This window comes from Aythya marila, assembly GCF_965140915.1.
Source record: "Aythya marila genome assembly, chromosome: 7".
NCBI classification, from domain to species: Eukaryota; Metazoa; Chordata; class Aves; order Anseriformes; family Anatidae; genus Aythya; species Aythya marila.
The window spans coordinates 9859739-9873345 of NC_139048.1; the positions used below are offsets into that span (position 1 = coordinate 9859739).

A 13607-nucleotide genomic window follows, 5' to 3' on the forward strand; every position below is an offset into this window, starting at 1 on the left:
TAATACTGAATAATAATGAATAATCTCGGGAAGGGTCAGGGTTTAAGATACAAAAAATGCAGAAGTTTTTAAGTAGCACTTCGAAGAACTTTACTTATTTTTGCTTCTTAGTATTTATTTTTAAGGTTCCATTTTTTTTGCCAGTTGTTTATTTTGAGGCTGACACTCAAACTTGCTTCATATTTTTGTAGGTACAGAGGATGGCTTGCAAGACGGCTTTGCTATGTTCTTTTTGTGCAAGAGAGGGATGTTCATAAGGGTATGTTTGCGAAGAATCTGACAGAAAATGTGCTGAATAACAGCAGGTAAGATAATGACATTTTTTTTTTTGTATGACTAATACATTACATTATAATCTAAGAATTTGGAAACTGATGGCTTTGAAAACCATGCTCTTTAAAATATATTAGAAGGTGCAGTGTCTTTAGCCCAGACACTCAGGACTGTGGCTTGCAATTTCAGTTTGAATACTAAGAGGGGAGATTTGTAATTCTTAATCTTCAAATGAATAATGTGTAGTGGGTGGACAGCAGACTTGGTACACAGAAAAATAAAGTGCTGTGTGGAAACTCTTCAAACTTTTGTTTATCTAATTCAAGTTAAATCGTTATTACTAAAGCCATACTATTGTCATCAAAATTTTTCAGTGTTTCAAAAATAATGGGAAAGTGGCATTTCAGATTACCCTAGTTTATGAAGCAACAATAGTGTGAAACAAAATTGGAAAAAGATTATAGAGTGTCTACACCCACTCTTTGTTTTGTGTAGCTTGTTTTCTGTCTCATCTACTGAATTTTAAAAGGCATGTTGATACCCTGATCAGCTAGTAAGGTATCTGTTTTCCATGGACACAGAGAAACACAGCCACATACCCACTCCTCCAGTCTAGTTTAGTCAGAGAACTCCCCTGAATTTTTGTTCAAGTCCCAGCCAAAGATGATGGTGTTGCTTTTGTAAAACAATGCAAACTACCTTGCGCCACAGTTACGGTCTGTTAATCCACTTAACTCTCTTATATATGTTTTATATATATAAATCTCTTATATATGTTTTAAATGTGGAAAACAGCCCATATAAAATTTAGTTATACTTTGTAAAACTGAGATTTCAAGTGCAGAGATATTGTAGAAATGCAAAATAGCAACTGCATAAATCTAACGAGGTAAGTGAAATTTGCTATGGTAGTAAAAACGAAGTATGAACAGAGGAGATTTCAACTGCGCTATTTGCAGTTTTAACATTATTAATTATTTTTGAAATTTAGTGATCACTTAGTGTCAGTGATCAAGTGTATACATACTGTTTTATGTACCAAATCTGAGTACATTCATCCATCATCCACCTCTTTAATTCAGAGGTTAGCAGTACTGAATTAAATTGAATTAATTTGGTATACACAAAACGTTGGTGTGGCTTTTAATCTTCTTTTATGCCTGCAAATTACTCTGGTAGTAGTGTATAGAATATTCGTAGCAGTTGTTGTCTGTCTTGAACTCTTCTATGGCAGAACTGTCTCGTAAGTGTTACTTTTTAATGTTAGAGTACAGAAGGCCATCGTAGATGAAGCTTCTGAACCAAGCGTTCCAGGTAGTTTCGCTCAGACGGATCCTAAAGCTATCAACAAAGTGAAGAAAAAAGCTAGGAAAATTCTCCAGGAAATGGTAGCAAATGTGTCACCGGCTTTAATCAGGTAAGGAAAATGGCCCATCAACATTGTCAATGGATAAAAGAACAGTCAAGATGTCTCTGTATTATAACAGCAGAGCTTGTAACATGTTATTCATAATTAATGAATAATTATTAATAAAAAGTCCTTTTCTAACATCACCTAGCGAAATAGTTGTTACTCTTGATTGTCAGGTACAGCAGAAACCCTTCCTTTTTTTCAAGGGATAAATCTTATGATGTGATTAAATGCAAGCATGTTTTTTTCCTCCCAAAACTAGGCTTGTTGCTAATGCTTAGACCAATAGTATCCTTTGTTGTTTGAGGCTGATACAGGAAAAAGCAGCTAGCTGCAGGATCTTAGACTGTGAAAGATCCTTTTTTCCAGTAACACATTGAATATCATAGCCTGTAGTTATAAATGTCTTAGAGTCTTATCTTAGATACATACGACTTCACTGCTAAAGATCAATTTGCTTCTGTCGTGTTCAAAGTCCTTTCACTCACTTTTGTAATGCAAACCCTTCCTCTTTTTGTAACTACATTAAGTTTTCCTACAAGACCAGATTCACCATGTCACCTAACATGTTTATCCACGTGCTTAGTTACTGCAATCGATCATAGGACCTCTGTTAGCTTGCCACATACATACAGTAGTCTTCGTGGTGTGAACAGCCTGCACTGCAGTTGACACAACTTTTGTGTCATAATTACAGAAGGCTTTATGATAGCAAAGACTTGTTAAGCAATCTGATTTCATAGTAAGTTTTTTTGAATATAAAGTAATGAGATTTTATGGCTTTGTCTTTAGTCGTATGGAAGCAATATAAAAGTGAAGGCAGCAGTGAATGAAGTTCTTTGAATTATGTTTGCTCTTTTTTCAGGTTGACTGGCTGGGTGTTGCTGAAGTTGTTTAATAGCTTTTTCTGGAATATTCAGATCCACAGAGGTCAAATAGAAATGGTCAAAGCAGCAACAGAGGTAAGGGTGGGGTGGGAAAAATATCTAGTAAGGTATATTTCTGATGGAGTTTCTCTTAATTTTTACAGTGCTTTCTCTTTTCAGAAGAGTTCTTCTAAGTCTCTGTCATACCAGATTCTAGACAGATCTGTCTTCAGCTCAGAAATAATGTTTTTAATTAAATGCAATGTTCTTTGAGTTGTGTAATATAAAATACTATGTCAGCGGTGTCTTCATCTTTGCTTCAGGATCAGATTTTAACTGTAAGGTTGAATGGTTATCTCACATAAACCTGCATCCAGCATTATTTCTTTCTGTGTTGAGGCAGCCAGTAATAAATTAGTAGGTATGTTTAGGATTTTCAGAATTTCTCTTACATTAATTTGGAATAAAAAAAATTTAAGAACTTGTCTTCCTTGTTAGCAATCTATTCTCAGTCCTGCAATATTTACTCAAATTGATTAAAATAACCCCTAAATTCAGCCATCTTGTTTACACTCAAATGAATTGATTCTTTTTGCAGAGTTTACTTTATAAAGATGCATTAGATAAGTTTAAAAAAAAATGGTTCCTGATATTTTCCGTTATATTTGGTTATGGTGTTGGGAACCCCACTATTTGTAGATTCTTGTTGATGTCTTATAGAAAGAAATAGCAACGTTTTGGTGATGCTGATTTGGTCACATCCCTTGAAACTTTTTGATTGTTTTCTCAGTACTGTGAGTCTGAAGAATATCAATGGTTCTGTCTGGTAATGTTTACAACTAAAAACTGCAGTCCTTGAAAATTAAAAAGTAGAATTCATTGAAATATTCTCATTGTTGTCACAGCTGAGTGACAACAACCAGAAGTCAACAAACTGAATGTTGGCAACATCAGTTCTGATAATATGCTAGCAATCTTGATGACTGATTTTAGAAAAGGAATAATGTTCCACGGTTCTTATCAGTTGTCTTTTTTTTTCTTTTTCTCTCCTCACCATAGATGAATTTGCCCCTTATTTTCTTGCCTGTTCATAAATCTCACATTGACTACCTGCTCCTTACATTCATACTTTTCTGCCATAACATCAAAGCACCTTATATTGCTGCAGGGAACAATCTCAACATCCCCATCTTCAGGTAATGATAATAAACTATGTGGAACCTCGCTATTTGAAAAAGGCTGAAGTGGGGGAATGATCAACTGACCAGTTGTGCACTATATCATACATCCACTTGTAAGGGCATCAGTATTACTGGGCAATTCTGTCGAATTTTTTGGCTCCTATTGCATGCTTGGAGAGAGACCATAATAAAATCCTTTTGTGAAATTAAGTGGGATAAAGAATAATATTAATTTCTTCTAGGAGTCTCAAAGTGAGTAGGTGAGTAAAGAAAGATTAATACGTGAAAACCATATGTGAATAGGCAGCTATTCTTTGTAAAGTTACATGAGATGACTATTGGGCAGTGACAGTACTGAGTGAATAGTAGTTTGTGGGAAAGCACTCCAGTTTGATTTCTGTTTAAATTTTATTTCTGGTAGCTGAAGAATGTCTGAAGATCTTTTAGGTATTTTTTTTGCCAGTGACAAAGAACTCAGGAATACCTGATCTCTGAAGAGCCACTGGACATTGTGGGAAATAGCAAGAAAAGAAGAATATCTTGACTCAGAGGGTGTTTTGCACCACTAGGTGCTGGTCCATGATCATCCCAGTAAGAAAGGCACTCAGATGCTATGAAATATAGTTTAAGATGCCATTAATTAGAGCTAACGCTGTAAAGAAGGAGAGACTAGCAAGGACGTCCCTTTAGATGCTGGGAACCCTGAGTTGTGCAGCATCCAACAGACCTCTGATATACATGCAGCATGCTGCAGATGCTGCCCACAGGACAGGTTACTACATTTTGATCACTCAAGCTTGTACAGGATCTTATTGCAAGAAAACAGCTGTATCCATCATTTTTTTCTGTCAAACAGGAAGGACATTCTTATGAGAACTTCTTGGTGCACTTTTAGATAAAGACAAGGCCACACAGGTGGTGTAATTGCTGGCATTAAGTGGGAGCTGCCTGCGGCTTCCTCTCTTAAAACAAACCAGCTGCGGTTATCCTGCAGCCAAGGGATGTTTGCCTCACAACACAGGCATGAAGGCCAAGCTGTACATGCAGCACAATGCAGATTTGAGCTAACTCAGGTTAACTGTTTTTTGGGTCACTAGCTCCTTGATGTACAATGGTCAGGATCATTACAGAGGGTAAGTGGTCTGTTCATGTAGTGACATTGAGCAAGACAGTGAGAGTATAGTAGCCTATTTCATTAAAAACAGTAATGTTTGTATGTGATTCCATCATGTGCAAGTAGAATAATACATTTTAGTCTTAGGTAAATTTGGTAATTTCAGTTGCTGTTGTGTGCTGGGAATTTTACACTGGCTGTGTAGTAGTTTCATATAATCTGAAACCAATGAGTCTATTTCCTCTTTATTGTGTAGCACATTGATCCGCAAACTAGGAGGATTTTTCATTCGTCGAAAGTTAGATCAGAGTCCTGATGGTCGTAAGGACTTCCTCTACAGAGCTTTGCTCTATGTGGTATGTACTTGTCTTTGTGTCCATAGGCAGCATTTCAGTTGGGTGACAAGTAGGAGAGTAATTTCCATCAGTCTGGGGAGGGTTTTTACTGCTTTGAATTTGTCTTGGGGTTCATGTCAGAAAAGCAGGATACATTTTTGTATCAAGTCTTGAATGTGTGAAATAAGAGAGAATGGAATGCCTGGTACCTTTGAGGATGAGAAGATTCTCACCTTGTATAATCCTTGTTAAAGTAAGTGGAATTAATCTCTCTGAATTAATATTAAACTTCAGTCTTGTTTCTCTGATTTCTTTTGTACTGGGGCTTATCTACAGTGATTTTATTAACTTAATAGAAGTCTCTGTTTATGATATGTTGATGTAGTTCTTTGTGCGACTCAGTAAAACAGCTCTATTTGCATCTCAGAAGATGGGATATACTAAGGAACCAGAAGAGACGTATGCAAATCTGCTAGATCAACTGTTGCTAGAGATGTTCTTGAACAAATGGCAGTATACTGCTTTTATATTCATGCAAATTAAACTGCAGTTTGGTCTGGGTTTGTGTCAAGCAGTAATTACTGCCTTTTTTTTTGTTCTTATAAGTATTCATGCCAACTCAGGGTCTTCCATTGTTTTAAAAGGAAATGTTTGCTGCTAAGGAGCAATATGTTTCAAATGTGAATTTACCAGTATACAAGTATGTGAAGATATTTATTTTTTCTATCTCTTTGTATTCAGCACATAGAGGAACTGTTGAGACAGCAGCAGTTTTTAGAAATATTCTTGGAAGGCACAAGGTCTCGAAGTGGAAAGACATCCAGTGCTAGAGCGGGTCTTTTATCTGTGGTGGTGGATGCTCTCTTCTCAAATGCTACTCCTGATGTCCTAATTATACCTGTGGGAATTTCCTATGATCGCATAATTGAAGGTCACTATAACAGTGAACAGCTGGTAAGAGCAATTTAACAGCTTGTTTTGCCTTGGGGATTTTCTGTTTATGTGCAGGAGAATGTGTTACACAGTTAAATTATGTGCTGGTAGTTCTCTGTCACATGCATTTGGCATTAGTGATGAAGAATGTAGAGCCATGAATCACAGAGCCTCTCTGATAGGGAGTGCCGAGGTATAGGTAACATAGTTCTAAATGCAAATCCATGACATAAAAAATAATACATTCAAATGGTAATACACACGGAAAACAGTAGTCCTCTAGACTTACTTGAAGTTATAAGGTGTGTCAGAAGATTCGGCCTTCTTGTCTGTTGGATGCATTTTTAATTTTGAACATAACTTTTTAATTGCAAATTGGAAGAAAACAACAACAAAAAATACCCAAAAACAAAACAAAAAGAAATAACACTCAAACCCAACTACTACCATATTTTCCAGGGCAAGCCTAAGAAGAATGAAAGCCTTTGGAGTATAGCTAGAGGAGTCTTCAGGATGCTACGGAAGAATTATGGGTGTGTCAGAGTAGATTTTGCACAACCGTTTTCCTTAAAAGTAAGTTTGGTATTTTGAAGATTTGTTTTGAAGTTTGGTTTTGCTGTTTCAGACATTTATTTTTACTTTCTCATTGTGGGTAGTCATTATTAGAATTCTGCAGAATAGAATTTCTGCAGAATTCTATTCCAGTAGGACAAAAGTATGTAACTTCCCTGTTTCACTGAAGGCATGAATCTTCAAACACAACTGTGTTAAGCTGAAATAGTTTCAAAATTGACATAAAGGATCATGTTAGTTTTGAATTAGCGTAAATATTTTCATTGGTGTTTTTTTTTGTTTGTTTGTTTGTTTTAACAGCTTTTGAAGTGATCTGTGTACTGTGTAGTAATTCTTTAAGTTTATAGGTGTTTGTAGTTGAAAGAAACTGGTTACAGTTCTTCAATTTAAGTAATTGAATGGTTAACACTATTGTTGAGGAACAGTATTTGTCTCATTGGATTTTTAAAGTTGCTAAGCAAATTAGTAGTTATAAAGGCACCATGGATATATCACCAAATCTACATGTTCCGTAGTTCTTTATTAGTTTTCACGTATTGCCTACACTAATTCACAAAATACTGTTCTGTAGTTTCTCAGGGAAGGGTCTGGCTCACTACTAGCTGCTTTCACTTTCTTTCCCTTATCTCTTCGCAGAATTTGCTAGTATTATACTTAATTTATCTGCACTTCACTAATCTGTCTTCTGCTACAGTATACCTTTTTTTTTTTAAGTGTGACTTTAATAAGATTAACTGCTGTAACAACAACCTACTAGAACATTATTCAAATTAATTAGGCATTCTTCTTTCTGCCCTACTTCTCTCAGAAAAGCAGTAGGTTGGAGAGCTTTGGAGGGTTCAATTACCACAGCATGAAATTATTGTGACTGTCTGCACTGCATTATAATTAGTGTAGTAGGGAAAGATATTAATTCACTTCCAAAGAAGAAGGCTTGGGTCACTTCCAGGCTATTCTTGGTAGTAAGCTAATGATTGTTCTTGGATCAGTATAAGGAAAAGAAGGTTATCTGCCCTCTTAATCTAGTGAAATACTGATCACTCTATACCTTCCTAGCAGCCTCTGCCAAGTCTCATTTGTATGTGCATTCTTTCTTGTACTCCAGAAATAGAATAAGCGTGACATAAATTGTTTAAGTATGCGTTAACCAAGATTTGCAAAAATGTTGTAACTATGTCAATTTAAGTTGATGTAGCCATATCACTGCAAATTTTTCTAAGATGAGTTTTTTGGGGTTAATTTTGAGCTTTTGAAGTTCTATGAGTACAGATTTAGAAGCAGAAGAGGGAGAGCTGACTGTGAAAGCCCTTTAAAAAGCTTTCTTGAGAGAGAACTTTTTCTGACCAGCAGGCTAAGTGGCTCTGTAGTTTCCCACATTAGTCTTCATAGGAACTGGAAGAACGCAGTGTCCTGAAAACAGAGTAATGTAAATGCTAACCTGTAAGGAGAGTCTTCTTAGAAGTTTGGGATTCAAGAATTCCAAGTATGTGGTTTGATGCCTGCTTCCTGGATGCTTCAGTTCTGTGATGTCTTACAGATAAAGCTTCTATAGTGGTGTTTACCTATGGAGATGCTCCCTGTGCTGGTGTTTGAGGAAAGAAGCAACAAGCAATAATTATAATCTCTTTGTGGGTTCTGAATGAGTACTAGACTTTGCTCTCATTCATGCTAATGAAGGCAGTTCTCATTAGTTTAATCACGGAGAAGCTGGTCTGAAAGGACTTCTTCCCAGCAAGATGCTGACAGGGATTGTGTGTTGTTTTTTTGTCATTATTTCACCAAGTATGGATTCCTTGCAGTGGAAAGTTTTCCTTTTCATAAAATAGAATTAAAAGAGAATAGAGTGTTGCAAACTTGTCACTTCTGTAACCTTATTTTAATGAAAGCTATTTTTAATCACTGTTGCATTTTTGAGTAATTGACTTTTTCAGATAAATAGTGTGAATGCAGTTGAATGCAGAAGTAAGGTGGGAAAAGTACAAAAAAAAAAACCAAACAACAAAACAACAAAAATCAATCTTTCTCTTAATAGGAATACGTCAACAGCCAAAGTCAAAAACCCGTGCCTGCTCCTCTTTCTCTGGAACAAGCTTTGTTACCAGCTATACTTCCATCAAGGTAGAGGTTTTTTTGTTGTTGTTGAGGAGAGGGATGACAGATTGATATTTTTTTTTCCACTTTTCCTTTAGCTTTTATTATGCTGCATTACATTTCAAGAAATGCTTGAACTCCCCAATGATTATATGATTATAACTGTGCAGTTTATTCCAAGAGTTGCATTCTTTCTGGGATTTTTTTTTTTTTTCAAATAAGCTTCAGGAGGCTTTTTAAAAAAGATTTAATTATAGTGACCTCTGTTGCTTTAATTTTAAATTTTACACAATAATTTAGTCAGCGAAGAAAGATAACACACTTATTGAAAAAGGGAGAGTGTGTTTTTAAAACCCACAAACATCTCAGGTGGATTTTGGTATAATTCCAAATCAAATAGTGAGAACTTGTGAGTGAATACCACTTGTTCAAGGATATGACTCACTCAGAAATTAAAAACTTCACCGTAGGGCTAGACTTGCATTGATTATGAAGACTTGGATTTTAGTTGAAGTCTTTGCTCGACTTTTACAAACCTGTGTGGTCCTACTAAAGACAAAGTCATTTATCTTTGGGAAGTTTGAGGTCTGTACAAAAGACCATTTCTAGCTTGTGTGGCTGAGCTGAAAACTGCCTTCTAGGCAGATTTGCTTAATCTACTTCTGTCTGTATTCACTGAAAAGAGCTGTGGGGTGCAAGTGATGTAATAGCAAAGTCATGAATAGCCATAGGACAAGGCAAATGTTCTGTTTGCCCTTTTTATTTTGGTGTTCTTATCTTGGTTTGTTCTTTAGTGTGAAGAAAGTGTCTGGAAAAGTTGTAGACATTCAACTTTTTGTGGAGCTTGTTATACATAGCGCTTTGTGCCCTTACCAGATTTCATAGTGTATTTTTGCACTGTTATTCAGTTAGTGTATCTAAAAAAATAAAAATCAATGTAAATCTAAATGTCATAATAAATTTTTGTATTCTGTCTTTAGACCTAATGATACTGTGGATGAACGTAGAGAGGCTTCGTTGCCTAACACCAGGGATATAACCAGTGAGCCCTACAGAAGAGAGCTGATAGCTAACTTGGCTGAGCACATTTTATTCAGTAAGTGTTCCAGTATCACTGTCAGCTACCTATTTTGTCTTGCTTGTTGCATCAACTAACATGCTGTTTGGTAGTGTCATACTTCCAAATTCTCTCTGTTCCAGGAGATCATTTCACATGCTTTCTTGACAGTTTTCTCTCTTTTACCATCCTCCGTCCCTCTGGAACACTTAATAGACTGTCTTTCTGTTAGTACAAACCTTCTGTTTGTATTGGTAACTTGTGTATTTTTTTTACTAATATACTGAACTTGATGTAATTTGAAGTGTTTGCATTGATATCAGTGTATCAATATTACATCATGACTTCTCATCGCACCATGTAAGAAGTTACTGCAGTGTCTTGTAGGCTTTATTTATGTTACTGCTCTCATGAATTCATCTAGCTGCATGGGACGCTGGCTTACAGGCTATGTGGTGTGCATTTCAGTTGGCAGGTCTGTGAATTCAGATATAAGAGATGCATACGAAACAGCACTTCTAGCTTAGTAAACTTGTGAACTTTACTCAGGCTTCTGAGTTCAAGTTACTGTAATATTTTACATGCCTGCAGGTCTCCAGAATTGTCCGTGGTCTTTATGGTACTTCTGTAGGGTAAATATGATCATCATTGTGTATTGCTAGAAGGAGCTGAAGTGCTAAGGGCTGAGATACAGTAGTGTCAGGGCATGCTTGAAATTCGTTAGTTCATACCCTTTTATTGTTACTATATAGACATAATACACTTCATATTTCATTCAGAACATACAGTTCTCTGCCAGTATCACTACTTTTTTAAAGTAGTGGCTAGTGTTTCATCTGTAATGATGTTTTAAACTTTTCTGATAGTTGAAGTGTTTCAATTTAACTTGTTTACTTCTAGCTGCTAACAAGTCCTGTGCAGTGATGTCCACCCACATTGTTGCCTGTTTGCTGCTGTACAGACATAGGCAGGTAAGGCTTTTGTGCTGCATAAATGGCCATACAGTGCTTTAAACTTGTTAATTAGAAGCATAGTCTGCATTCTACTATTGCACGATACTGACGAAAGAAGAGAGATGCATTTGAAGTGGATTTCATGTACTCCTATATTTTTGTTAGCGGTGAATGCTTGGAGATAATACATTATTGATGAGATAGTAAAATGTGTTTGTATAAAAATAGATTTTCAAATTCAAAATTTAGTTATGCTTTTTTAAAGAGTAAATGGTTTTTGTCCATTGTGTTAAGATCACATTTTAGATCTCTGATGTTGAAACACATTTACCACTGAAAACACTAGCACCTCTTCAGTTAATTTTCAAATGAGTTTTGCTGTCCCTTGGTACTAGAATATTGTGCCAATTTGGCAAAATTATTCTAATGTTTAAAGGAACCTTTGTGCATGGGGCTTGGATTTTTTTTTTTCCTTCTACAAGTATGTTTGGCATTTTGTCTGAAATTCCTTTTCCCTCCAATTTGAAGCTTTTATTGCACATAAATTGAAAACACATTGAAAAATATTGGTCAAGTGTGTAATCTTCCCAGTCAAAAACAGTATCAGTATTCCCATCGATACACTCTTCCAGTTTCCTAAAATAATGGGATGAAGGAAGCATTTTGTTATGTGATCTGAAGCTATCTTGCCAAAAAACAAAGAAAGCAAGTTCTTCCCTATGTCTCTTACCACTTGTGAGTTCTGTTAATTACACTGTGGCCAGATAACCAATCATTCATTTAATAGTGGAGGTAATGGAAATATGAGATCACTAACATGTCCTCTTACAGAACAACTTAGGTTTCTGTGGGTTGTGAAATAAACTAAGATTCAAACAAAAATCTTGCATTCTCAAATAGATGCATGTCTTTAATTGTATGTAATTCAAAATGCATGGGCTATTTCAGTAAACAAAAAGGCTTTCTAACATGACTGTTGGGCTTGGGATTTTTGAAAATCAGTGTCTCTTATGTGTTTGCTATATACATGTCACGTACAGATAAACTCGTGCAGAAAATTATTTTTACTTTTTTTTTTTCTTTCTTCTAGGGAACTGATCTTTCCAGGTTGGTAGAAGATTTCTTCTCCATGAAGGAAGAGGTCTTAGCCCGTGACTTTGACTTGGGTTTTTCAGGGAACTCAGATGATGTTGTCATGCATGCCATCCATTTGTTGGGGAACTGTGTAAATATCACAAACACTAGTCGAAACAATGAGTTCTTCATCACTCCCAGCACAACGATACCTGCTGTCTTTGAACTGAACTTCTACAGCAATGGAGTTCTTCATGTGTTCATTAAAGAGGCAATTATTGGTACGTGCTGGGGTTTACCATGGAAACACATTCCTGTGGCCCATGAAGTCAAAAAGTGCCTGCACTCAACCCCAAACCTGGTTTTCTATGTAATTTACTACTAGTATATATTTGTCACCTTCCTGTTTAAGCCCTTGTTTACCCTAAAAAAGTTGATGTTGAAGTAAATTTGGTTTTGTTCACTGCCATAGACAAGGCACTGTCAGATTTTTGAGCCTATATGGCAGAACCTGTGCTTTGTTTAGCAATGTTTTAATGGGAATTTGTTTCAACCTGAGATACTTTGGAAACAAAAGGAATAATAGTGATTCCATCTCCGTTTTTCAGATGCGTGTGTAATGTTTGACTGTTTATAGACGTAAAAATAGACAAAACTTTAGTTTTAGTTTAAATTTCCTGTGCTGTAAGGCTCCTTGAAAAAACTCTGATTATGTTTATTTCTGCTCCAGCCTGCAGTCTTCGTGCAGTTCAGAGTAAGAGGTACAGAAATGGTACCAATGGTGCTTCCCCCAGTTTGATTAGTCAAGAACACCTTGTCCGAAAAGCTGCCAGCTTGTGTTACTTGCTCTCTAATGAATTTACTATATCTTTGGTAAGTCATTGTATTGTTCACGTTTTTTTTTCCCCTCTTTTTTTTTGGTACTTAAAAGAGAGTTAATGCTTTTTTTTAAGTGTCTTGATTCTGATATGCTTGCTGTAAGTGCAGTCTGATGATAAAGGGCAGCAGGAAGTTGAACATCATTTGGAAAAAAAAAAAAAAAGTGGCGTTACCATTTGTTTCAGGGAAATGTCTGAACATTTGAATGAATATAGTTGCATCAGGACAATTCAACCAAAAGCTATCTGGTTTCAGATAACATGTGAATTAACTTGCCACATTGTTGTCGCTTTATTGTTGCCTCAGCAAAAATCAGTCAGTCAGGTTTAGGGGATCCACACTGAGTGTATGCCAGCTGCTTGTGCAAGCATTAAGTGTGTGATACTGGGGTGAGCCTGAAGCTTTTCTACTCTGCTGCCATCAGGCTTTTCCTGAGAAAGAAAAGGTTGATCTCTTTGTCAGCTTCCCACAACTGTAGGTTGGACTTCTTCATCTTTTGCCTTGTTTATGTCATTAGACCATTACAACTATTATCTGTGCTCCCCAAAAGCTATTTAAATATATTGATTTAAACAAATATAAGATTTGAGAGTACCAGATGATGCATGCATGATTGAAATTATAGTGAAATAAAGGACTCTAGATTCAAAATATAATCCTAATTTACGTAGTTGTGCAAGAGTTCCACAGTGCCATACCTAAGAGTGTAAATTTTAAATATGTGTCCTGACTTTGTTTTTTGTTTTGTTGCGAAACATTGAAGAGAACTCATATCTCAGTATTGAAAGATAATCTGTATACCTACAATTTTCAGTGCTAGATTTTTTTTTTTTAATACATACAAGTTACTTAGAATTTAGGGATTCT

General features: G+C 35.9%; 1 protein-coding gene across 4 annotated transcripts in view; it reads left to right on the plus strand.

Moving 5' to 3' along the window:
- Positions 1-13607, plus strand: part of GPAM (glycerol-3-phosphate acyltransferase, mitochondrial) — a 51513-nt gene that overhangs the window by 28927 nt on the left and 8979 nt on the right. For all 4 annotated transcript variants that reach the window (XM_082764178.1, XM_082764177.1, XM_082764179.1 and 1 more), the window contains 12 exons: positions 192-305; positions 1541-1690; positions 2550-2646; positions 3610-3746; positions 5102-5201; positions 5922-6134; positions 6573-6686; positions 8719-8804; positions 9758-9873; positions 10735-10805; positions 11878-12142; positions 12592-12734. In XM_082764178.1, the coding sequence (XP_082620304.1) occupies positions 192-305; positions 1541-1690; positions 2550-2646; positions 3610-3746; positions 5102-5201; positions 5922-6134; positions 6573-6686; positions 8719-8804; positions 9758-9873; positions 10735-10805; positions 11878-12142; positions 12592-12734 (1606 nt within the window). The remainder of the gene's footprint in view (positions 1-191; positions 306-1540; positions 1691-2549; positions 2647-3609; positions 3747-5101; positions 5202-5921; positions 6135-6572; positions 6687-8718; positions 8805-9757; positions 9874-10734; positions 10806-11877; positions 12143-12591; positions 12735-13607) is intronic.